At 39.9% G+C, this 24,064-nt stretch overlaps 1 protein-coding gene across 4 annotated transcripts in view; it reads right to left on the bottom strand.

Moving 5' to 3' along the window:
• ROBO1 (roundabout guidance receptor 1) overlaps positions 1-24,064 on the bottom strand; it is a 414,151-nt gene that overhangs the window by 30,292 nt on the left and 359,795 nt on the right. Inside the window, exons 17-23 of one of the 4 annotated variants that reach the window (XM_059392146.1) lie at positions 20,836-21,033; positions 16,268-16,294; positions 14,748-14,790; positions 9,204-9,358; positions 6,317-6,652; positions 4,162-4,269; positions 1,331-1,475 (exon numbers count right to left, since the gene is read on the bottom strand). In XM_059392146.1, the coding sequence (XP_059248129.1) occupies positions 1,331-1,475; positions 4,162-4,269; positions 6,317-6,652; positions 9,204-9,358; positions 14,748-14,790; positions 16,268-16,294; positions 20,836-21,033 (1,012 nt within the window). The remainder of the gene's footprint in view (positions 1-1,330; positions 1,476-4,161; positions 4,270-6,316; positions 6,653-9,203; positions 9,359-14,747; positions 14,791-16,267; positions 16,295-20,835; positions 21,034-24,064) is intronic. The other 3 variants (XM_059392148.1, XM_059392147.1, XM_059392149.1) reach the window with 3 other exon arrangements.

Raw genomic sequence — 24,064 nt, 5'->3', positions numbered from 1 at the left:
TATTTGTAACCCAAAGTCAATACTCACAGTGAAGCATCTGAGTCACCCCATCTTCTTGTGTCAGCTTTCACACAAGTGTCCTTCTCTCAGTCTATCTACTGACACATTGTTCTCCGATTGTTTTCTTTATATTGATAACTTCCCTGTTTAAGGAGCCCCCCAAGGATAGAGCTTTAGGGTGATCTAGTGTTTCTAAGTGCAAAAAGGCTATGACTTGCCCTAGTAGAGAAAAAAATGTGCCTTAGAGAAGCTTTGCTCAGGAATGACCTGACCTGGCACTGCTGGCTGTGAGTTCAATGTAAATGAACCAACAATACATATTGCATAAGGTGTCTTTGAACAAAAACACACATAAAACAAGATTATGCATGGATCAGGTGACAAAAATGTGTGGCCAGAGACTTGCAGGAACCTATCCCTGTATTTTCCCTCAGAGTAATGGCTCAGTATTCGCTAATTAACCCACTGAGCCACCCAGGCACCCCTCAGTATTCGCTAATTAAATGAGTGGAAAAACAAAGGTACAGAGCTTTGTTTCCCAACATACTTTGTGTGTAGAGAATGAAAGAACATTGTCTTTATTTCTACAACAGTCACTAAAAAGACCGTATTTTCAGGTAGATTTTATTTATTTTTTATTAATTCTCTATGTCAAGTGAGTTCTCTTCCATTGATCATACCGGTGAAACATCTGTTTTGTTTTATTGGTTCGGTTTTATAGAACCTGGCGTGAGAGCGAAACACACGTTCTTATTGCTCTCACATGATATGATTATCTGCACTAGTTGAATCCTTGTGAGAAACAATTCAGTGAGTTTGAAGTCCCACAGTTTTCAGCATAATGTAGTAATATCTAAGAACAAACAAAAGTTTTCAGGACACCTTAGCTGTGGTATACATTTACACATTTATTTTATGAAAATTCAAGAATGTGCAATAGAAATTTTGATATCTGAAAATCATAAAGTCACATAGATATATGATTATATATATCACGATACATGTGATCTTGTATATATTTATACATATGATGGCACATGCAAATTACACATATATAAGATAAACATATATGTAAATTGTGTGTATGCTCCAATTCATAATTCTTTGTTCCAAAAGAAGCTTCTGAGGCATGAATTCCTTTTTTTTTTTTTTCTGGCAGCACGGAGGACGATTTTCAAATCCTCCTATCATAGCGATACTGTTTTCTTCAGAGACAAATGTTTGCAGACGTTGGGAATGTTTCCCCTTGGAGATCTAGTTTAATAACTCCTTCATATTGGTTTAAAGAATCAGACGATTCCACTTACATCTGTTCTGAAATTCTTCTTACCTTTCATCTACGGAAACGCTGTACTCTTCACTGTTGCTGGGAGGCGGGGGGTGAGCCGGAGGCGGGGGAAGCAGGTCTGCCCAGTTCATGCCGCCCTGTTTCGGTACTTTCGGTGTCCGTGCCCCTTTCTTGTGCCCTTGACTCCCTTGAAAAGAAAGAAAGCCCGAGTCTTTTATTTCTGGCCTTTCAGGTTTTTCTATTATCCACAGGTGAATTACTTCCTGTAAATATGATCGTATAATTCATATATGCAGAAGCAGATAAATACCCTTTCCTTCATTAATCTTAACAGAACTTCGTACAATAGAAGGTGCAACGTATTGCCGAGTTTAACTGCCAAATAAATAGCAAAAAAAAAGCAATAAAACCGCAAATGAATTTTACAAGTCATATCATTAATAGTGATCTTCTTACACCAATTAATTGCATTATGGATTATCACCTAAAACAAATGAGCTGTAGACATATTTTCTGAAGTGCCATTCTATTATTTAATTGCTGGAACCTAAAATACAATATGATACAGATACGATCTATTAGAGTTCCACTGTTGCATTAAATCACTGAATATATATAATTTGTACTTGTCCATTGAAATGTTTTAGGCGCAATGAAATTACTAGTTTTTGTCAGAAAGGCAGGTGCAGATGAAAATTATTGCTGGAAGAACTAATATAAGTAACAACAAAAGAAGCAGAGAAATGATTTTTAAAAAGGGATAGAAGTGCTTCTCGTCCCAGTTTCTACAAAATTACGGCTTAGAGTAAAATGATGTTGCTTGAACATTTTTAGTAGTTTTAAATAACCCAATTACGCAAGTGCCCCTGTGTTCTGATTTTAGAGTTGGCATATTCTTTAAACGCAGGTAAGTGCACATTTTAGAGTACCATTTAAAAGTAAATTGGGGTCAAAATATATTTGGGGATAAAATCATCTTTATCTTCCTCCTCCAATACGATACATTTTAGATTCTTATGGAAATTATGGATGACGATGAGCCTGTAATTATTTTTCTCATATGATCCCTTAAAATTAGTGGATTTTCTTGGTCTTTTTATTTTTAACCTCTCTGGAACAGTTACAAGTTACATGGTACATGAAACAGGTCTTGGTATATTCAATGACCCTTATTTATTTATTTATTTTTAAGTCACTTGGGACTTTTTGGCCCAGTCACTGTGTGTTAAGCCAGATGTTCTTGAACTGGTATGTTACTGCACCAAGTATGGGTCAAGGGAATAGCTGTTAGTAATAAATTATGATTCTCAGGCCTCTCCCTGGATGTCTCCATTCTCTCTTCCTTTACTCAGTTGTCACGTATTGCAAAGACTAGGCAAGAATCATGGACTTAACCCTACCCAGTGCCTTCCTCTTGATTTCTTGGTATGTATCTATTCTAATAACTCCCCATCTGTCCTAAGAGCCCTAACATTACAAATCTCTCCCACTTATCACTTTCTTGCTTCCTTCTTTCCCCTAATTAACACCAGACTATACATTTTTTAAATCTTTTTACCAAATAAGAACAGAATACCAAATAATAACTAGCAGCAGAACACCAAGATATAGGTTTCTAAGCTGAGGGATGGAGAAAGTCAATTTAAAATGAACAACACAGAATCGTTTTAATCACAATAATCATCAAGTCATTATCCTCATGAAGGTACGATTTTCTAAGTGGTTAAGAATGCAAACATGAGACGGCATGAGATATCAAATATTAAAATTTTTTCTATGGTTTTTCCCAAGAGTAAATCCTTTTAAAAATTCCAGTTAATTCAGGGTTTCCTTATAAGATTTTGGTTGTTTAAAAAAAAAAATCAATATACAGTAGAATAAGAGTAGATCTCAAAAGGCAAAGAGGTACTTCTAAGCTCCTTCCATACCACTAGGAATAGTTTTAATCAGGGACAAAAAGTAGGCTGAACAATGCCAAATCAGCAATGCTGTCACCAAGGGGTGATGACAAAATGCAAATGCCATATTCGTTACAGAAGAGGAGTAGAGACACTGCCTAAAAGCACCTCCCAGTAACTTCAGTCCGGGTACTGAGAGGTGATATTGTTACTCTCTCCTGCAGAAACATACTAGGGGCAAGATCGGTCGGTTCTGCTCTCGTTGTGCTGTGACGCGCCACATGTTAGTTCTAATAGCGAACCGCCTTTCATCAGGAAAACAGGACTTAAGTTCCAGCGAGGTCTCATTGGCAGTCCCTCTCAGGAGAACAGGTGGCAAACAGCTGCAACAGCAGGAAGGAAAAGGCCTCACTGTGGCTTCGAAGGCTCTTACAGACCCAAGTTGGGAGGCTGCTTTCTGAGGTTTTAGGGCAGGAACTGAGGGAGAGTAGAAAGCTTATCAACGGAGGAAGATTCTCGTTGTCCCTAGATCTCATGTTATTGTCTCTTAGGCCTGTGATTCTGCTCAAGTGTACTGAGATTTTATGTGCCGTATGTGTTTCAAACGGTAACAAATTTAGCAGATTAAGTATATGCCCAGCATTTCCAGCTTTATTTCGGCCAAAGGCAAAAAAGAAGTTTCAACTGCCTTTTAAGTCTAGTCCATGCTTCTGGCTTTATAAAACTTCATTAACAAGGAGGAGAACGGGATCTTTAATCATTGTTACTAAGTACAACATAAAATGGTTTAGTGAGTAAGTGAGTGGACTGTCAAATTGCAGAGGGTAAGACTCATGCCTGGAAAAATGCACATTATATAGAGTACGTAGACATGCCATGTGTGTACATCAGTTCATTAGCATTCAATCTGTAATTGTGGGATATACCATTTTTTTAAAGGGGAGACTGATCTTCTCATTGGTTCCCCATACTTACCAGATGTACTACTGCCCCGGTCCGAGCTGTTGTAGGATCCTCCTGTATTCTGGTCATAGGATTGGTTGTATGGGATAGTTGGAGGAATTGTGTCATTTGCTCGATAATCTAGACATTTCAGACGGAAGAAAAACAAACTTTCACTTTCTCTTGGATGCCTTAATCATTTACCAATCATTTACCAGCAATAAGGCTTTTAAGTTACCATGCTGATCACTTGCTAAATGTATAGAAGTGTAAAGGAGGAAAAAGTCAGGAAAAGATAGGCATGTCTCCTTTAAGATTTATAAAATCCAGATTCTTTGCATCATCTCCTTTATATAAATCTGACTAAACATAGATATGTACAAATCATATGAAAGACTATTTCGTCTCTTTAAAATATTTATAAATCAGCTAAGGCAGAAATCAGGATTACTTGACTTCTTAACTTGAAAAATGTAACAACGAAATCATTTTAGCCGTAAGAAACCCGGAAAATATCATGTCTGCAAATCACTTAAAAAAATTAAAAATAAAAAGCCCTGAAGCTTGTCAGCAAGATGATATCTAATAAAAAAACATACTCATGAGAAGAAAACAAAGGCCAGGGAAAGGCTTCTGATTACTTAGGCAAAGGTAAAAATCCAAACTGTAAACTTGCCACTGGAATGTACTGGGTAATAACCCATCAGTTTAGTTGCATCCTAGGTCTTTACTACAGTTGACACACCAAGTCTGTTACAAGCAATATAAACAATACACAAGAGCTCTGAAATATTTGTTCAGGGGCCTGTCAGACCTTTCCAAAGTGCACAGTAAATCCACACACTAAAGAGGAATGACGTAACAACAGCTGGAAAGCCAACTGCAAACTACAGGATCGCAGAAACTGTCCTCTCTTCATTGTCAGCCTTCGTCATGAGCTCGCACAAGAGTCTTAACAAATATTTACTGAACTGGGTTTTACGCCAGTCGGGTGTTTTCTCAAACTTCGAAAAAAGCTGGATGACTGTACTGTTAAATTTAAATATGTGGGGTGCCTGTGGGGCTCACTGGGTTAAGCCTCTGCCTTCGGCTCAGGTCACAATCTCAGGGACTGAGACCCACATCGGGCTCTCTGCTCCGCGGGGAGCCTGCTCCCCCCCCTACCCACCCTGCCTGCCTCTCTGTCTACTTGTGATCTCTGTCAAATAAATAAATAAATAAAATCTTTTAAAAAATTTAAATATATAACACTAACTTAATCAAATGGGATGTTTGTCATCTCCAACTGTCATACACTTTATTTTTGAGGAAAATGGTCACAACTCAAGCCTAAAGAAAATAAATCTAGGCCTCTAATTATCTACAATAAGATGTGCCATTTACCTGGAAGCTTGTGCAAAATTGCCCTGAACTATTCATATTAGAGGATGCTTTTCTTTTCTTTTTTTTTTTTCCCCAGATCTACAGCTTTGCAAATCATGTTATTAAAGCAGTAGCCTAAAGGACTATAAAGAAATCAAATACTTACCTAGTCCAACTCACACATACTATAACAGAGAAGCATTCCCCTCAGGCTATAAAATACTATTTCACTGTTTACCACTTCAAAATTTACTTTAGGTTCTGTCCTGACAGACTTCAATCAAGTCAACCAATATGATTTAGGTTCAAAAATCATACACTGCAGCATTCTTAGTGACCGCATGAGGTAGGAGAAATTCAACAAATTGAACCACTTCTCCAGCGCAAGCTTAATTTAATTATTTTTCTTCAGTTTGATATAAAAATGCCATTCGTTTATATGACCATGTAGAAGCAATTATCTTCCATTCTCGGGTGGAAAGAATGGGATAGTCTATTTATTTAAAATGTGAGGTATTGTGATGGTTGTACATCTGCCTTATGAATAAAAGATTGCGCTAAGCAATCCCTCACCTGCGATTAAATTTAAATTCATCTTGAAACCATTTGAAAATAGTTATATAGTATTATAAAATCAATTTTCCAAGGTTATTGTTGTGCTAATTAACTCTTTGACACTGGAAATTTCGGAAACAAAGAAATAAGGAACCGCGAGGAACAAAAGAAGGATTTCATTGGCTGGTCCCGGAGACGTCCGGACCAGGAGTGCTGAAAGGTTAGGGGCGCCGAGACAGAAAAGGCTGGGGATAAAGGCAGAGCTCTTCACCTTTGTTCAGCTTGTTTTGCTCCATGATGTTATACTGAATCGGGGCCACTTCCTGCTTCTGCTGGGCGGGCGGTTTCCAGTGCTTCTCGCTGGAGTCCCCGCTGCCATTGTTCATGTTGTTGCTGAGGTTTGACTGGATGAGCTGGGTGGTGGCGTAAGGGGTAGGCTGCCCTGATGGATTGACAAAACGCCCATCCTTCAGATTTGGGCTATTGAAGGTTTTCATCTCATTGATTTTGTTACTAAGGTCCACATCACCATAAACAGTTGACTCAGGGAGCATCAGATTTGTTTGTTTGTTTTCCAGTTGGTTGTTATAATTGGCTATACAATCCGCTACGTGCAACGGAGAGGAAAAGGAAAAAGTCATTCTGCATGGTTATTCCTTCTAGATTTCTCTGTAAGTAGCTTCGTGAGGCACAGTAAAATTGTTACGTAAAGTAAAAAGGAGCTTAAACACGGTCAATAAAAAGGGCTCGGTACCCATGGACCCTTTCTGAAGGAGGTAATTCGAAATTGAGGAAATGAGAGAGGACACAGAGCAATTATACAGGGACGAATTTTGAATTTGAATTTAAGACGATGTTCCTTTAACAACCCCATTAATAAAAATTTCACCTAAATAATACACACGTGAATATCTTCATGTGCCACATATGTATATTTTCTAGTCTGGAATTACTGACCTCGCGGAAGCTACTGGTTAGTCGTTGAAGCAACAGAAGAAAGCATGTATGCGGATAATCCAGACCAACCGTGGGGGAGAAATCTGCCTACCTGTCCAAGAGCTTGAGATTTTAATAGTCTACAAACTAACTCTATCAAAAGATACGAGGAACAGAGGTAAAGGGCTAGTAAATAGCGTGTATGGTAATTTTACTGAATCTTCCCTTGGTCACGTAGGATAATCATTATCAGGGAAGGATAGTTCATAATCATTTTTTCATGGTTTCATAAAGACACCCCAAGAAGTATAAAATGACAATAATGAAGATAAAACGAACCACAAGGAGCCTGAATAATTTAATCAAAGAAAGCCTGAAATAGTATCTAATTTGTCTACTATTTCAACGTCCCTCTAATTTGCTCCTCCTCCTTGAAGTATTAGGAAATGAAATAACTGATGGACTATTTAAAATTAAATAAATAGAAATATTTAAAGCCTGCAGTTGAAAATATTAAAGCAGCAGGAAGAGCTAAAATCATAATTTAAGTGAAAACATTTTTAAATAAAAAAAATTTGTCAAGTTACAAAGGTTAAAAATACCATTATTTTATCCATGTAGTTCATGGTGGCACCCACATTAACAGCTCACCTTGAAGACTGGTTTTCAGCTTGATAGGCTGATGAAAAATTAACACGGCTGCTACTAAAGATATAAATGTGAATATAATCTTAAGAGAAATATGCAACTTCTCTGTAATACGGAATTCAACTATTCCCCATTTTAACAATAAACGGGCAGGGAACACGAATATTTGACTCACCGGGACTTTAGTTATTCTGATTTCTAATTTCTAGGTAACCAGGCCATATGGTTTTGTCAATTTCATTTTTCTTCCCTAATCTTTCTAAATGAGTGGGATTCCATAGAATTTTCTGAGATAATGGACATGCTCTGTTCTGTATGGTCCGCTTTGGGAGCCACCAGACACATGTGGCTACTAGACACTTGAAACATGGCTAGGGCAAATGAGGAACTGAATTTTAAACTGTATTTTGTTTCATTTAACTGTAAATAGCCACCTGTAGCCAGAGGCTACCATATGAGACAACACAGCTCTACTTATTAATCTAAACGGGTATTTCCATCGTTTGTCTCTTACAGGGCTCAACACAGTCTTTTTAAAAAATTTGAGCACTTATCTGTATAACTAGAATATGGACCTCTGGAGAACAGGGACATAGCTACATGGATAGGTCATATCCATGTTCATCTCCGTATCCAGTGGAGACTCTGGGCTTGTTTTAAGGCTACACACAGACCACACTATGATTTGTTTTTTATGGAGCATAACATCTTCACTTAAATGCCAGCTTCTATTTCCCTTTTCATCAGTTCCATAGGTTATTTTAAATCTCTACTCCTATTTTTTGATTCTTTATGATTCTTTTAATATTTCTCAATTGGGATATTGAAGGTTTTCACTTTGTTGTTTTTTTTTTTGCAAGAAATCATAAGTAATTTTCTGTCACCCCTCTCAATATACCATACTTACATCCACATTTTAATAATACATTTTGGCATGAAATCTTAATGAATTAACTCACTCACACATATTTCTGAACCAAAAACATATAATATAAAATAAAGGTATGCATACACACCTGCAAAAGACACATATGTGTTATGTCTTCGGGATTTACTTGTATACAATAAAAATCTGGGAATTTCAGTTTTTGTTTACAATTTTTTATTACTGTTGTAGAGTTGCTATTCTTTTGGTCACTGCTGTTAAAGACTTTGGTTCATTCTATTGGTCACTGCTGTTAAAGACTTTGGTTCATTCTAGAGATTTATAAACTTTTTGATCTGTTCTATTCCCCAAATCCTGAAAATAATTAATTACGATATAAAGTATAAATACACACATCCTCATAAAGAGGAATGCTTTTGTGCGATTTCATTTTTCCTTGTTTACTCTGTTCTAGAGTACATACTCTCCCTTCTCCCATTGCATCCTGGGAAACTCTGGTAGAAGGTGATGTGTGGAAGTAGAGGGATGAAGAAAATAGACAATCAGGGTAACCTGCTAGGCAACAGTCAACATTTTATGAAAATGTTGGCCAAATGTTCCTTTCTGAGGTAGGGAGAGGGGAAGAAATGCACCCTCTTGTGGCCAATCCTTGTGCTTAGGCTTAGGGCGCTGTCTGTGCGTCTCTAACCTGGGCGGCTGTAGGTGGTCAGGTTGCTATCACTGTTACCGTTGCCTGCCGTGCAGCAGTTGATGGAGCAGTCATTGTGATTGTTGCCCGTGTTGGGCCACGTGTCTGCCAACCATGGCTGTGTGGCGGGTTCGCTGATGTTCAGAAGTCCTGGCCTAAATAAAAAAATAAAAAAATAAAAAAAATATATATATACACATACACATACACACACACACACACACATAGAAGCACATGTTTTATAAACAGCAAATGGTATTTCCCATTCAGACTTCCAACACAGTCTTCATCTCGTTCTCCCACATGACTTGGTCAGCTGTGCTGAATGCTATTATTATTCCTTTTATTTTACCGTTGTTTTTTTTTTTTTTTTTTTGACACGGTAGCTGTGAGGTAATACGATGTCTTGAGAACTTCCCTCCGTGTACAGGGCCATCACTTTGTAAACGGGCACAGTTGTACGTCAGACTTACAACACTGTACTGTTGGCGATGCTCTACTTCAGCCGCAGCAACTGAAACTCCAACATGGAATTGGAACCATGGATCCCTATATGTTGTGGTATTTGAGTTGCTGAACGAATACCATAGTGGAGACAGTTTACACTCCTTCATTTTGATTCATGAAAAAACTCATGATTCTTCTTGAATGGAACAAGCTTCTTTACTCAGACAATGGATCCTTTACAGCGAACGTATTAGCATAATTTTCTTCAAAACCATGTTTCAGAAGAAACAGTGAGTCTGGGGCCTGGAGCCTCATCAAGGTTTCTGTGCACAGCTCTGGAAGGCTGTCAGGACTTTGTGATGGTGACAGGGTAAACCGCCATAAATCCCCTCCATAAACAAAGGAAAGCTACGGACTTAAATCTGGTAGAACGAAAAATGTCCACTGCAGGAAATATTAGTGTTCCTGTCTTTTCTCGCAAAACAGACATTCATGCCCTTTCCCTGTGCTTTGGGAATGAAAAGTGCACCAAGGGCTGTTAGTGGGAAAGCCTGGACTCTTGGGCCAGAGACGAAGACTAGAGTCCGAGCCTGGCGCTCCTCATGTCCTTCTCCAACATCAACTCCATTTGATAATTTAGCAAAGAGGTGATGATGGCAAGGTGTGCTGTCGATCCAGTGAACAGACCGGTGCTGCAGATTCTGCAAAGATTTGCTTCACGCTTTCATTTTCTTTGTCGAAGTGCGATAACCATGCTGCTCGTTTCCCCGGAAGCAAAAACCTGACACTTTACCCTTTGGGGTTCCGTGACGCGCAGAGAGTCAACTGAGGAAACTCACTATTGCGAATGATGGCTATTTGGAAAATCCTTCCTTCCAAAGGAAGAAAATGGATTTACAATTTTTAGGTCTGTACACATATGCAGATGTACATATGCATATACGTATCTGTAATAAAAGATGAGTATAGGGGCGCCTGGGTGGCTCAGTGGGTTAAAGCCTCTGCTTTCAGCTCAGGTCATGATCTCAGGGTCCTGGGATCGAGTTCCGCATCGGGCTCTCTGCTCCGCAGAGAGCCTGCTTCTCCCTCTCTTTCTCTGCCTGCCTCTCTGCCTACTTGTGATCTCTGTCTGTCAAATAAATAAATAAAATCTTAAAAAAAAAAAAAAAAGATAAAAAAAAAGATGAGTGGGGCACTTGGGTGGCTCAGTGGGTTAAAGCCTCTGCCTTCAGCTCAGGTCATGATCCCAGGGTTCTGGGATCGAGCCCTACATCGGGCCCTCTGCTTGGCAGGGGGCCTGCTTCCTCCTCTCTCTCTGCCTGCCTCTCTGCCTACTTGTAATCTGTATCTGTCAAATAAATAAATAAAAAAAAAATCTAAAAAAAAAAAAAGATGAGTATTTAGTTTTTGCTGACGTGTGAGGCACTGTTCTCAGTTCTTTACCTGTATCAACCATCCCACAAGTAGTTACCACTATTTCCAGATTTTACAGGTGAGGAAACCTCAGACAAAATGTTAGCTACACAAAGGGAAGGAATGACAGAGGCTGGGATTCAAGCCCAAGTTCTCCAGCTCTGGAATCCACACTGGAATCCAGGATGCTATCAACATACATATCAGGGAGTGCTGAAATCTCCTACCCTCATTAAGCATTCATATAAAAGAAGGAGTTGGGGAAGTGTCTGCTGTCTCAAAATTCAGAATAACACTGTTAAAACTGAGCAAATTTGTTACTAACGTTGTTTATAAAACCATGCTTTGAAGAGCCAATTTGCCGAACCATTGAAATTGAAAACATTTAAATGCAAGCTGCATCCCAGAGTCTGGAGTCTCTGCATAGATGTTGGTTAGAGAAATTCTGCATCTAGTCATCTTTAGCTTTCCTTATTTTATTTCCTCTTGAACTTAAACCCAGTGTGATATCACTATAGAAGTTATTGAAAATAAATTTCCATATTTGACGCTGTGGAGATATGATGGGTCTAAAGGAGGGGTCAAGTGGAAATTTTTCAGTCTGACTTACATGCTTCAAAAGGAACAGACAATATTTTTATGCTACCATGATTCTCTCCAAAAGCACTTTGAAAGTGAGTGTTTTGATATCACAAGCTGAAAGGACTTTCCATAGGGGTGGGTGATTTCCAACAGGAAGTAAGATTAACAATTCACATCCTGGCTTTGGTTTAGGCTTGTATTTGGAATACTAATTATTTGGGGAAGAAGGTGAACCATACGTTACTGACCCATAATGAATCTTAAAATGTCATGTGTATATTTTATAAGTCTCTGAGGAAGTCAAGGTCATATGCAGCTACCCTGATAAAGATATTAGGGGCTTTTTTAAACTACCGATCTCATAGGCTATTTTTCTGCATTTAAGATGATCTAGTGTGTACGAGACAGATTTAGCTGCCCAACAATAAGAAATTAAGCAGAGGTCAAACTCAGTGCTGGTTACAGTAGTTAACAGGTGTCTAAAATATATCTTTTTACCATATAATATTAGAGGCTGAATTTTCATACTGATATATCTGAGTTTTGCTTATTTCTTCTTTGTCTCTTCAAGGACAGTATTATCAGGGAAAAGAAGACCGTGGGGCTCAGAAAACCCAAACTTTTCTTCCAGTTCCTATGAAGGGGATAAATTTGTGTCACAAAGGAAAAGAGGACACTGCATTTAAATAACTATGTAGTGATTACTTCCATTTCCTCGGCTCCTCCTACGGCAGATACTCTATTCACTCACTCACTCACTCACTCAAACAAAACAAAACAAAAAACCCATCTGAAATCCTAAACTACAAAATAAAATACTAGAGGGTCTCAGGGCTGGAGAAAATAGTAAGGGGGCTGGAAGTAAGGGTTGCCTAGAAACTATCTCCTCCTTCCTTTAATTCATAGCCTGAAAGAGCTCCTGACATCCAGAAAGGAGCAAGGGAGAGATTTGAGAGTGGACAGTATTTCAGAGCGAAGCAAAGCCCGAGCTCTGTTTCCTTGTCATCTTCCACTGTGAGGAAATGATCTACTGGCATTCTCTCAGGGCTGATTTTCTCACTCCTTTCTTCAGGACTTCTCGGTTATTCCTAAGTCTACGCTGTGGTTTGGATGTTAAGCAGGGTTTTTGGACGGGGATGTAACAGCCACTTAATCCTGCTTCCCTGGTCCTCTCCTGGATTGTTTGCCAAGTCTTTTGCCTTTTCTAGGTTAGGAAGAGGTCTCTTTGCTTGTCACAATCCTCATGTCCCCTCTCCTGGGAATGGTTAAATTCCCCATTTTGTGGACTAGAAAAGATTTCTAGCCTTCTCCTTTATCATATTTTTGGTTGCAGCGACTCAACCCTGCCACCGTGGTGGGAAAGCAGTCACGGACAATACGTTAACCACGGAGTCTGGATTGTATCCTTATAAAACTTTATAGACAAGACAGGTGGCAGACTGGACTTGGCCCAGGAGCCATAATTTCCTGATACCTGATATAAACAAAAGATAACTCCATTACCTCATGCTAGGTGCTTAACCGTGATATTTACACAGCACACAAAGATCCTGGAGGACACAGCAGGGGACGCTCAGCAAACCGACAGGGGAAGGGGGAGCATATTCCAGGTTGATGGATTTAGGGCCCATAGGAGAACCTAATACTGGCGAGTGGCAGGTGGGCTGATGCAGTGGATTGGAGGCTGAGGCCCTCAGAGGTGGGGAATGGACCCCCAACACCCTACAGGTGGCTGGCTTCATGGGCTATGCTGAATTCGGACATGAGGGCTATTTCATGAATATCTGGGCTATCATTTCAAAGGAATGTCCCTGGAGACAAAAAAACAGTCTGAATCAAGTGAATTTATTCCTTGTGAAGACCTCCCCAGCTTTTGGGTCATCCCGTGGCTGGCTTGGTTTCTCAGGTATGAAAACTGTAAGCTAGCCCCGGTCCCAGGAAGGAAACATCACTGCTTGTTGCCATATTCGTACAGGCGTGGCGGTCAACACTTTCTTAAAATCACTATTTGCCATATGCTAAATTCAGTCATTGTTCCCCGTAGGGCATGCTCCTTGGACTCAGAAATAACACCTGCCTCATTTTTGTCTTTTCCAGTTGCAAAGATCCGATCCAGCTGGGCAAAGCATAACACTCAGTAAGCTAATCGAATTTGAATTAGAAAATGGTTTTGATTGCAAGTTTTTTGTTCTTCTACTTTAAGCTAGATGTTGCTGGTTTGAGGGGAAAAACATCATCTTATTATAGAAAATCCAGAAGCCTGGCTCCTGTAACATATACCTTTTTTCAGCTCTTTTTTTTTTTTTTAAAGATTTTTTTTATTTATTTATTTGACAGAGATCACAAGTAGGCAGAGAGGCAGGCAGAGAGAGAGGAGGAAGCGGGCTGCCCGCTGAGCAGAGCGCCCGATGTGGGGCTCAATCCCAGGACCCTGGGATCATGACCTGAGCTGAAGGCAGAGGCTTTAACCCACTGAGCCACCCAGGTGCCCCTTTTTTCAGCTCTTTTAAGCTGCCTGTCACATCGATTTGTGATTTCTCTGTCAATATATTAAAGTTCACTGAATCATAATTACAACAAATAATACATGTAGGATTGAGGTGCATTTTAATTAAAGAGAAAAGAAAAGCTCTGTATTAACCTAGGTTTCTTGTTGGATTTGTATTTCAACACAGTCCCCTATAAAAGGAGAGCGGAATTCACAAGAACAAACAAACCTAACCTACAACTTATGAGCAAATGCTGTGTTCAGCGGATTTTCAAATGAATACTTTTTCTTTGATGGTATCTGTTAACTAGCTATATTTCTTAATCTTCATAAACGCCATTGCTTAATTACTTGAACTCCTTTTAATCATCGGCTAAAGCAGCAAGTTTGTCTTTCCCGGTTAAAGTCCGCCCTCTGGTGTTCATTCGCTAAGATGCAACGGCTTCCGTCCATGGCATTGGCGTACAAACAATCTCGGTTCTACAGTATTTCTAAAAGATTGGAACACATTTCATCCTTACACCTTGTATGCAAAGAAAGTGACGTCATTGAGGAAGACAAGATGAGATACTTGGAATTCCCTTTAGGATCTACAAAAGAAGCAGGATAATTACCTCCCTCCACTGCTCACAGCTTCACCTCCTCTCTGATAAGTTACTAGAATGTTACAAATTAAAAAAAACAAAAACAAAAACAAAAACAAACAAACAAAAAAAGAAAACAAAAACAAAGAAAAAAGAAAAAGAAACAATTAATAGACATGTTTACATTTATAAAATTGAAAGTTATTACATCCACCAGTATCTTTCTAAAATGGAATACTTTCTCACCTTCTACTGAGAAGCATTGCAAAACCATCACAGAAAGTGACAGGTTTCCAGTTCAGCTAGTTTTTTTTTTAGGATTATATAGAATTAAATATGTTACCCTTATTGTCTTAATGTGCCAATAAGGTTGAGAACTAAGTAAAAGCAAATTTGAATACACTCTTATTAAATATATTACACATTGTTACATTTTCATTCCCATAGTTTTCTATTTTGAATTTGTTATTAGAGCCTATAATTGCATGATTTATACATATATAATTAAAATTTTAAAATTTGGGGAAAAAATGGCAAGACTATTGTCCCAGAAGTATGAATACCAGTAAGACAAAGATAAACGTTAAAGTAAACCTTCTCTCCCTCTACACACAGAAGTATGCCATTAATTAATATGACTTAATTAATTAATATGTGGCTTACAGAACACCCTCCCATTATATTTTCACCAGACGTGTGTGTATATATAGTGACAATACATTTAAATGCTCTTGAAAGCATTCTCAGCCTAAGGAATTATGGGTGTAAAAATTTACCAATAACAAATAAAGATTTGCACACAGTTAGGCAAGGGGTTAAGAAGATTAGCTTTTCTGTAAATACAGACACATTTTCTAAGAAGAAATAGGTTTCTAAAAGCTGCCAAATTCTGCTACTTAGAAGAACTCCAAACAGGGAGTGTGTTAAGGAGAGATAACTGCTTCCAGTGATTACAATAACTGGATTAAAACCGAGGAGGCAAGACTTCAGGTACATCGGATATTAAAGGTGATGTGAAGGAAGAGGACCCACTTTGAAAGAAACCGAATAGAACAAAATATTAGGATTCTGACTTTGGGAAAATACAAAGTTTTATCTTTCCCATGTGTTGGATATTTTCATTCCCCTTCAAAAACGTTGATTCTATGGACAGAGCGTTGCAAGGGAGAGAAATTTTCATTGGGAAACGTGAACGCTTACGTTAAGGGGGAAAAAAATGGACTGCCAAGTCGGAAATAATCAATAAGATCATTAGCATGTTAAATCATGCCGAGGGTGGAAACGGAGCGTCTATCTAACGAGACACGTGCGCGCCAGGCCAGGAGGCAGCGTGGGGTCGTGAATACATAACTGTATTACATGGCGGGGGAAAGCATCACCAACCATTTCTACTTCACATGCACGCCTGACGTGAGTGAATGAAGTATTGCATTCCGTCTTAAGTCCTTCTCCCCAACCAACTTCAGAAAACGAAATAAAAACAGAAACACAACAGTACAACACATGCCAAACTGACAAAGAAGAGGAGGAGGGTAAGTGCAAATATATACCTGTTGGTGTGAAGGTAAAAGACGGGACTGAAAAATCAAAACAAAATATAAACCAGTTATTAAGCTGAAGAGAGAAAGGGAACATATCACATTAGTATAAATCAAGCAGACAGCGGAACATAAAACAAATGTAAATAACTAAGCCAGGAGTTCTGACACTCGGATAGAGGAGTAACACCAAATCTGAGGTGAAAGGAAGGGGCTTGTCTCTACAGGTACCATTCTGAAGTGTCTGGCGTGGGAGTCGTGCTGGGTTCGCCTGGGAATGACCCTGCTAAGTTGGGTCCCAGAGATGGCGCTCCCGGCCTTAGGACAGACGGGAATCCTCTGCGATTAATCATCTCCAAACATTGGCTGACGGATGCTCAAACAAACACTATCAGGGTCTCGCTTGAACCTTATCTAGAGCTCTGAAAGTAAAGGCTGATTAACGCGGACTAATAGGTGCGCTTAAGTATTCATCCTTCAGAGAAAGAGAGTCAGAGACAGGAAGGAAGGGAGGAGAGAATGAAAGAGGGAAGGAAAGAAAGAAGGAAAAAAGGAAGGAAGAAAGGAACACAGGAAGGGATAGAGGGACGGAAGAAAGAAGAGAAGAAACACCTGGACCAAAGGGAACCATAAAACCAAACTGTTTCACTGCTGAGAAATGCCTGACACCTTATCCTAGACACAGTGTAATACTAGGTTTTTATCATTATAGAAATTTGTGAATGGACTGGAAAAAAATGGGGAGTTTTAAACTTTAATTTTTCCATTAGACTTTACGTCGAGAAGCATTCTCCGGGTAGGCTGTGCCGTTTTTAAATGTCACGCTAGAAGCTAAACAATAGAACGGTAACACCCCACGGAAAACCCTCACTCTGCAGTTATAAATCGTGATCGAATCAATAAGGCCTGAAATGGAAACACAGACCTTAAAAGTGGCAAGCTCGCCACCCCCACCCCCGCCTGGGGGTTTTCCTATCTCCTCCCATTCCTGGGTGTTGAATACACCGCAGTCCATTTCCATGTCATTTCACGGTGGGAGGAGGCTGACTTATTTTGCAAGCCCTTCACGTTAATTTCAAGTAAACATTTCCCCTGGTCCGGAAAGCCGGGGAATCTTCCCGGCTGCCTGGAAGACTCAAGTTGGCGTTTAAGAAATCCTTACTACTCACAAACTGGACTACTGATCACGTCAACAAGCTGCCAAAAATGTGTTTTCCACGGCACCCTGGAATGTCTCCAAGACATTGACTTTAGGACTAGAGCCCTTGGGGCTCCACACTGCCATGCTGGACAATGCGGTGTGATGGTCACTTGCCACCAAACCATCGCTGAGCACACTAGAAGGAACATGGACAAAAACTTCAGTGCCGCGTGTGCCCAGCTGATACACTGGCTTTCCCTGGCAGCGCAGCAGGCCCTCCCTGTCTCAAGAACTCTATTGTGTTTCCTTTCAGTTAGGTCTTTCCAGAGCTTTGACGTAACTCAGCCACAAGTCCTGGGATCGAGTCCCACGTCGGGCCCCTTGCTCAGCAGGGAGCCTGCTTCTCCCTCTGCCTCTGCCTGCCATTCTGTCTGCCTGTGCTCGCTCTCTCCCCCCCTCTCTCTCTGATAAATAAATAAAATCTGTTAAAAAAAAATTCCGAGTTATAGTAACAAGTCTTCATAAATAAATAAATCAATAAAAAGGCACATGTAAAAGTAAAGCTATTCGAGCAAGAACAGAGTGCCTGAACATTCCTTTGCAATCACAAGGACATAAGGAAAAGAGAAAAAATATGAAAAGTCCTTGTCAGTCCTCCTAGCTAACTGCTAGCCTGTTAAAATCACTGCAGAAGACACGAAAAGAGGTCCCTCTAAATGAAATTTTTAATGGCTTGTACACCAAAGAATGATTTAATTTTCAAAGCTTCCAATAATGGAATCATCTCTTTTTACCCAGCGATGCTGGTGCACTGTGTGGACATTCGTGGAGAGGGATCCTGAGTGTTCTAGCGGAGAGTCTATCTATGGGTACACATGGTGGGGGGAGGGGGAAGGCTAATAACACTCACTATTACCCAAAGTCACACGCTAGTTTGATGGTTTAAAGGTCAAGAGGGTCTTTTATATCTATTTCTTTAAAATCTTTCATTTTTTTTTTTTTTATAATTACCGGCATTGTTTCTGGCATAGACAATTTAAGGTTTTAGGGGAGGCACTTTTTATTTTTTTAATTGGATGGAAACAGAATTATGAAAAATTGCCAGCGAGGCAAAGTGAGGAAAGCAGAATCAAGTGCTCACCAATTACATTTGTAATTATGTTCTATGATTTCTGCTTAAACACAAGCTAGTTAAAAGGACAATGGTATTAGTTTCATAGGTTTCGCACAAAGAGCTCACAGGCCTTTGCCAGCATGCTTATAGTCCATTAGTGAAAGAAAAGGCATTTCAGAAAGGAAGGGGGGTTTCATGTCACACATTCAGATTTCAAGACACTATAGAGCATTAAATTGTTATAACTACGCAGCTGCAGCCCTTCACGGCACCAAGAAATACAAGATTCCTGGAGCATTCGAGAGTCTCTACAAATCTACGTTAATTAGTCACTTTTCCTCTTCAAAGTCGATTTCAAAATGCAGCTCCCAACTAACCCTGCCCCTCCCCCGCTCCGTGACACAGGGACACCCACAAGCCCCTTCCCTGCACTGGATTTAAGTCAAAGGTTGTAGACGGTCCCACATGTGCCTGACATTGTTCTACTCTGGGGACATAATGAGCCCCAGCTCTCCTGGCAGTCACCTCCATGGCCTTGTTTTCCATTTCACAGGCTAGAGGGACCCTGACATTTTGCTTCATCTCTAGACAGAACGCATATCTGCAAAAAAGATTTTTAAGGATGCTCATGCCACAGCAAATGTATGCATGTCCACAGTGGAGAGGTACATTCCTGTATTTTTACCACATGGGTGATGAATTTGCGTTGACTCCTTTTTGCCAAGACCCCTGTGACTGACAGCACAAATATTTTAGACCCTGGTCCCAGGCTGTTTTGTAAGTTTGTAGGGACAGTCAATAGAACTCATTGAGAAAAATTTTGGGCTAGCGCTGCAAGTTCTGATTTTGTCATATAACGGATTCGAGAAAGGGCTTGGCCAAGACATATAGGAAATGTTTGCTTAGAAAATATATAGACTTGAGGGGGGGGGGGGGGGAAAGAAATATGTAGATTTGGGGCACCTGAGTGGCTCAGTCGGTTAAGCGCTGACTCTTGATTTCAGCTCAGGTCATGATTTCAGGGTCATGGGATTGAGCCCCATGTCTGGGTCCTTGCTCAGCATGGAGTCTGTTTGAGTTTCCCTCTCCCTCTGCCCCTCTCCCTGCTAGGGCACACTCACTTCCATGCTCTACTCTCTCTCTCTCTAAAATAAATAAAATCTTCAGAAGATAGGTAGACTTTTGTTTTTAAAGGGCCAGTGATAGTGTGAGAGGGATGTGTTCATTGGTAGTTCTCTTTAAGTCTGTTTTCCAGGGGCGCCTGGGTGGCTCAGTGGGTTAAAGCCTCTGCCTTTGGTTCAGGTCATGATCCCAGGGTCTGGGGATGGAGCCCCGCATCAGGCTCTCTGCTCAGCAGGCAGGCTGCTTTCCCCCGCCCCCCTCTCTCTCTCCCTGCTCTCTGCCTATTTGTGATCTCTGTCAAATAAATAAACAAAATCTTAAAAAAAAAAAAAACCTGTTTGCCAGCCAAGCAAAAGTACTATGGTGACTGTATAATTGTACCAAAAAGGAGCACTCTAGGTAACTTGTTGGACAAAAGAAATAACTTAGGACTCTCCTAAGAGTCCTAAGTAGTAGTAGTGCTTATCAGTGGCCCTGAACTGATTCATGTGTTTGTTGGGGAGGTGGAGGCAGGGAATGTCTGCGGACCTTGGCACACTTGGCTCGTCCATAAAATTGTAAATAACTGCAATCAAGCAAACTTTCTCTTCTAACACTATAGACACACTTGTGAGGAAAGCCCCATCAGGGATTAACAGTATATACACACTCAACTCCGTGACCTTAAATACAACAATCGAAAAAGGACTAACCCTCCTCTCTGCGCGCAGAGGCGCATCATCTAGTTGGGCATTCCATATTCGCTAAGGAATGACTACCTTATAACTAATCAGAAATGCTCATGAAATAATTATTTTATAAATAATCTCTGGCGTCACAAAGGCAGCCACACTCCCTTAAAAGCTGTGTGATACCGTGTGAAGCTGGTATTTACAATTCCTGTGACAAGGACATTAAAGAATTTCTTTGAAAATCTAAAGCCATGAAGTACTTCCCAAAGGGCACACGTGTAATGACCAAGGGGAGACCTACCTTCGTGAAACATAGTTTCAAGGAACTGAGCCTCAGATAAGCCCTGTTAAAGCCTTGCTGTTTGAGAGGAATCCTTATCTAGATCACCCTAAAAGCACTTTCGAAAATCTTTACATATTACAATAATTTAATATAGCAGATGGATAACCATGAATCGTTGGGAGCCACAGATTCAAATCAGGAGTTACCGAAACATATTAAAAAAATGGAAAAACTCAGGAAAGCTAATACCTTTCCGGATACCCGCGTAAGTACTCGCCAGTCCGTTTCTCTTCTTTCGGTGTCGATAGAGCCAGATGCTGAAGACCATGAGGATGATCCAGCAGGCGGCCCCGATGCCCGCGATGAACGCGGGCTGCTTCACCACGTCAGAGATCTGCTGAGCAAGGCTGACTTGGTCTTCAGGCGACACCGGGTTTCCGTGGGAATCTGAAAAGCCATCTTGGGATTAATATGGGTCGAAAACTCGGCGACCTCATGAATGCATGCTTGTCTCATAGAAAATGGCTATCAGGGGCACCTGGGTGGCTCAGTGGGTTAAAGCCTCTGCCTTCGACTCAGGTCATGGTCCCAGGGTCCTGGGATCCAGCCCTGCATCGGGCTCTCTGCTCAGCAGGGAGCCTGCTTCCTCCTCTCTCTCTGCCTACTTGTGATCTCTGTCTGTCAAATAAATAAATAAAATCTTAAAAAAAAAGAAGAATATGGCTATCATTATTTTGTGAATTTTTAGACAATCATTTCTTTCATTCTGTGACATCCACCCTTGCCAATTAAAATAGTCCATGAGATTTTCAGCAAAATTACAGTCATTCTATTTTAATTCAAAACAAACAGGACACAATAATTTTGTGGAATGTGTTTAAAAATACGACAATGACACACAGGTTCTATTTTTTTTTTTTTAACTCCATGGAACTCTTCATTGCTTAGATTAAGTTTCAGAGGACAGAGCTAACAGATAAATACAAAATTACAATTCTAAACACTAAACACAAATGCTTGAACAGGAGTCTATAAATAAGGGGTAGCAAATAAGTTGTATAGAAAAGACATGAACTTTCTCAGACTTCTCAATCACATGTTCTAAAATGATAATAAATAAAATGTAATTTCCCACTTAAGGTAGATATTGAAAAAAAGGTGTGTGTTTTCCTCCTCCCTGAATCCCCCAACTACATGACTATATTATAAGACTCTAAAATGTCTTAGAAACACATTATCTGAGCCTATGTTCATGGGGTCTATACAATTTTTTAAAAAATTTTATTTATTTATTTGACAGAGAGAGAGTGAGCACAAGCAGGCAGAGCAGCAGGCAGACGGAGAGGGAGAAGCAGAACCCTGGCCGAACAGGGAACTCGATGCAGGGTTCTATCCCAGGACTCTGCGATCATGACCTGAGCCAAAGGCAGATGCTTAACAGACCGAGCCATCCAGATGCCCATCACAGGGTCTATACAATTTAGTATAACATAAAACTAAAGAAAATTTAAGATAATGTTACCACTGAGATAACTATGAATAATCTTTCTTTCTTTTTTTCTATTAAAAGTAATCTCTACATCCAAAGTGGGGCTTGAGCTCACAATCCCAAGATCAAGAGTCAGATGCTATACTAACTGAACCAGCCCCAAAGTCTGATTGTTTGGTTTTGAGTAATCTCTTTCTTCTCAAACAACAGCCATGACCAGCAATAGACCCAAAACATTAAATACGGAAAAGAACTATCCAGTGTTACAAATAGTCGAAAAGGCTCATGTTTTCTGTTCTTCTGACTCGGTAATTTAAAATTGATGGAATTTCTGGCAATGTAAATTTCCTTTTTTATGTTTAAACCTACTAAGAGATTCTTTTTTTAAATCCACCATTTCAACAAGTCATATGGAGCCATCAGCAATGTTTGGAGAAAAGTACAAACCCTTGTTCTGTGATCAAAGCAATATCCTACTTTGTTGGCACCGAGGATGCCCAGTGGGCACAAGTCCCATTAGTGCCTGTGGTTTTAATGTTCTGCCCCCACAACATGTGGTGAAATGAGAAGGTGTTTGCCCATGCTATTAGGAATGGTGCTTTCTTACAGTCGTCTAATTTTATTGGACTCTGAAAATGTGCTGCTCATCATCTGCTTTAAAATAGAAACATTCGTTCCAGTCCAAAATTCCTTTTTTTCCCCCAGAAAAAATAATTGGTATAGCTTATTATATATGAAGAACATTTCTCAAACAGAAGAAAATTCTACAGATTTTTTTTTTTTAATTAAATGATATGGTGCCCCAATAAGACACTGGCAGGAAAATAAGCATCATTCCATGGCTAAGGAAACCACCTTGGGAAGATTCCGCACCCCATCAATGTATAATGGTAGCTACATTGCTACTCCTGTGTGTGTGCATGTGTGTGTGTGTGTGTGTGTGTACACGCGCATATGCGCATGTGTTTTATTACTTTTTTTTCTTTAAAAGAATTCCAGATTTTATTCTATGGAGGGTCAAGGCTGAAAAACCTATTTTTATAAACTGTCTCTGTCACCTGCCTTCAACGGTTTGTTGATGGAAAGTTTTATTCCATGTTCCAGGCTCTTTTATCTATGGTTTTCCTAAAAGCACTTCATCTTCTGAGAGTTCAAGCAGACCTATTCTTTTTTTTTTTTTCCCCCTGATACACTCTTTGCATCTCCTAAGTTTATAGATTTCATGGCTGTTTGTGCAAGGTTAAGTTGGGTAGCTTCAGATTTTATGGAGACAGGCAGGAGAGGTTCCATGCAGGCGACCAGATGGGCTTAACAGAAAAAAGTGTGGTGTGACTAATGAATTAAAGCAGCCACTCTGCATCTCAGTCTTTGCGTCTCTGCAGCTGAGTCTATATTAAGATATGGAAAACTGGAACACATTTATAATTTCAAGAAAACCAATTTGACCCTTAAATCCCCTGATTTAAATCTTAAATAAATAAAATTACACAGGGTCCTTTTCCAACACATCTTTGAGAAAGGACGAAAGTCGTATGTTATAAAAATAGGTAAATGGTCATCACACTATAATCTATAATATCAATTTTAATAAGTTAATACTGATGGTTTCATAAAACTGGGCAACTCTTTGAGTAAAAGGTCTGTATTTAGACTATTTTTCTCCAGGTCCAACTGAGTGTTGTAACAGATGCATCAAGCAATTCTTTTACATAGTTCCCTATTTTGTAATTTTGTAATAAAGGAACTTGAAATAAACCATGAGAGGACTTTTGCTTAAAAGTTGCATATGGGGGGGCGCCTGGGTGGCTCAGTGGGTTGAGCCGCTGCCTTCGGCTCGGGTCATGATCTCGGGGTCCTGGGATCGAGTCCCGCATCGGGCTCTCTGCTCAGCAGGGAGCCTGCTTCCTCCTCTCTCCTCTGCCTGTCTCTCTGCCTGCCTCTCTGCCTACTTGTGATCTCTCTCTGTCAAGTGAATAAATAAAATCTTTA

The sequence above is a fragment of the Mustela nigripes genome, chromosome 2 (assembly GCF_022355385.1).
Source record: "Mustela nigripes isolate SB6536 chromosome 2, MUSNIG.SB6536, whole genome shotgun sequence".
Taxonomy (NCBI): domain Eukaryota; kingdom Metazoa; phylum Chordata; class Mammalia; order Carnivora; family Mustelidae; genus Mustela; species Mustela nigripes.
This window is presented reverse-complemented; position numbering and strand designations above follow the sequence as displayed.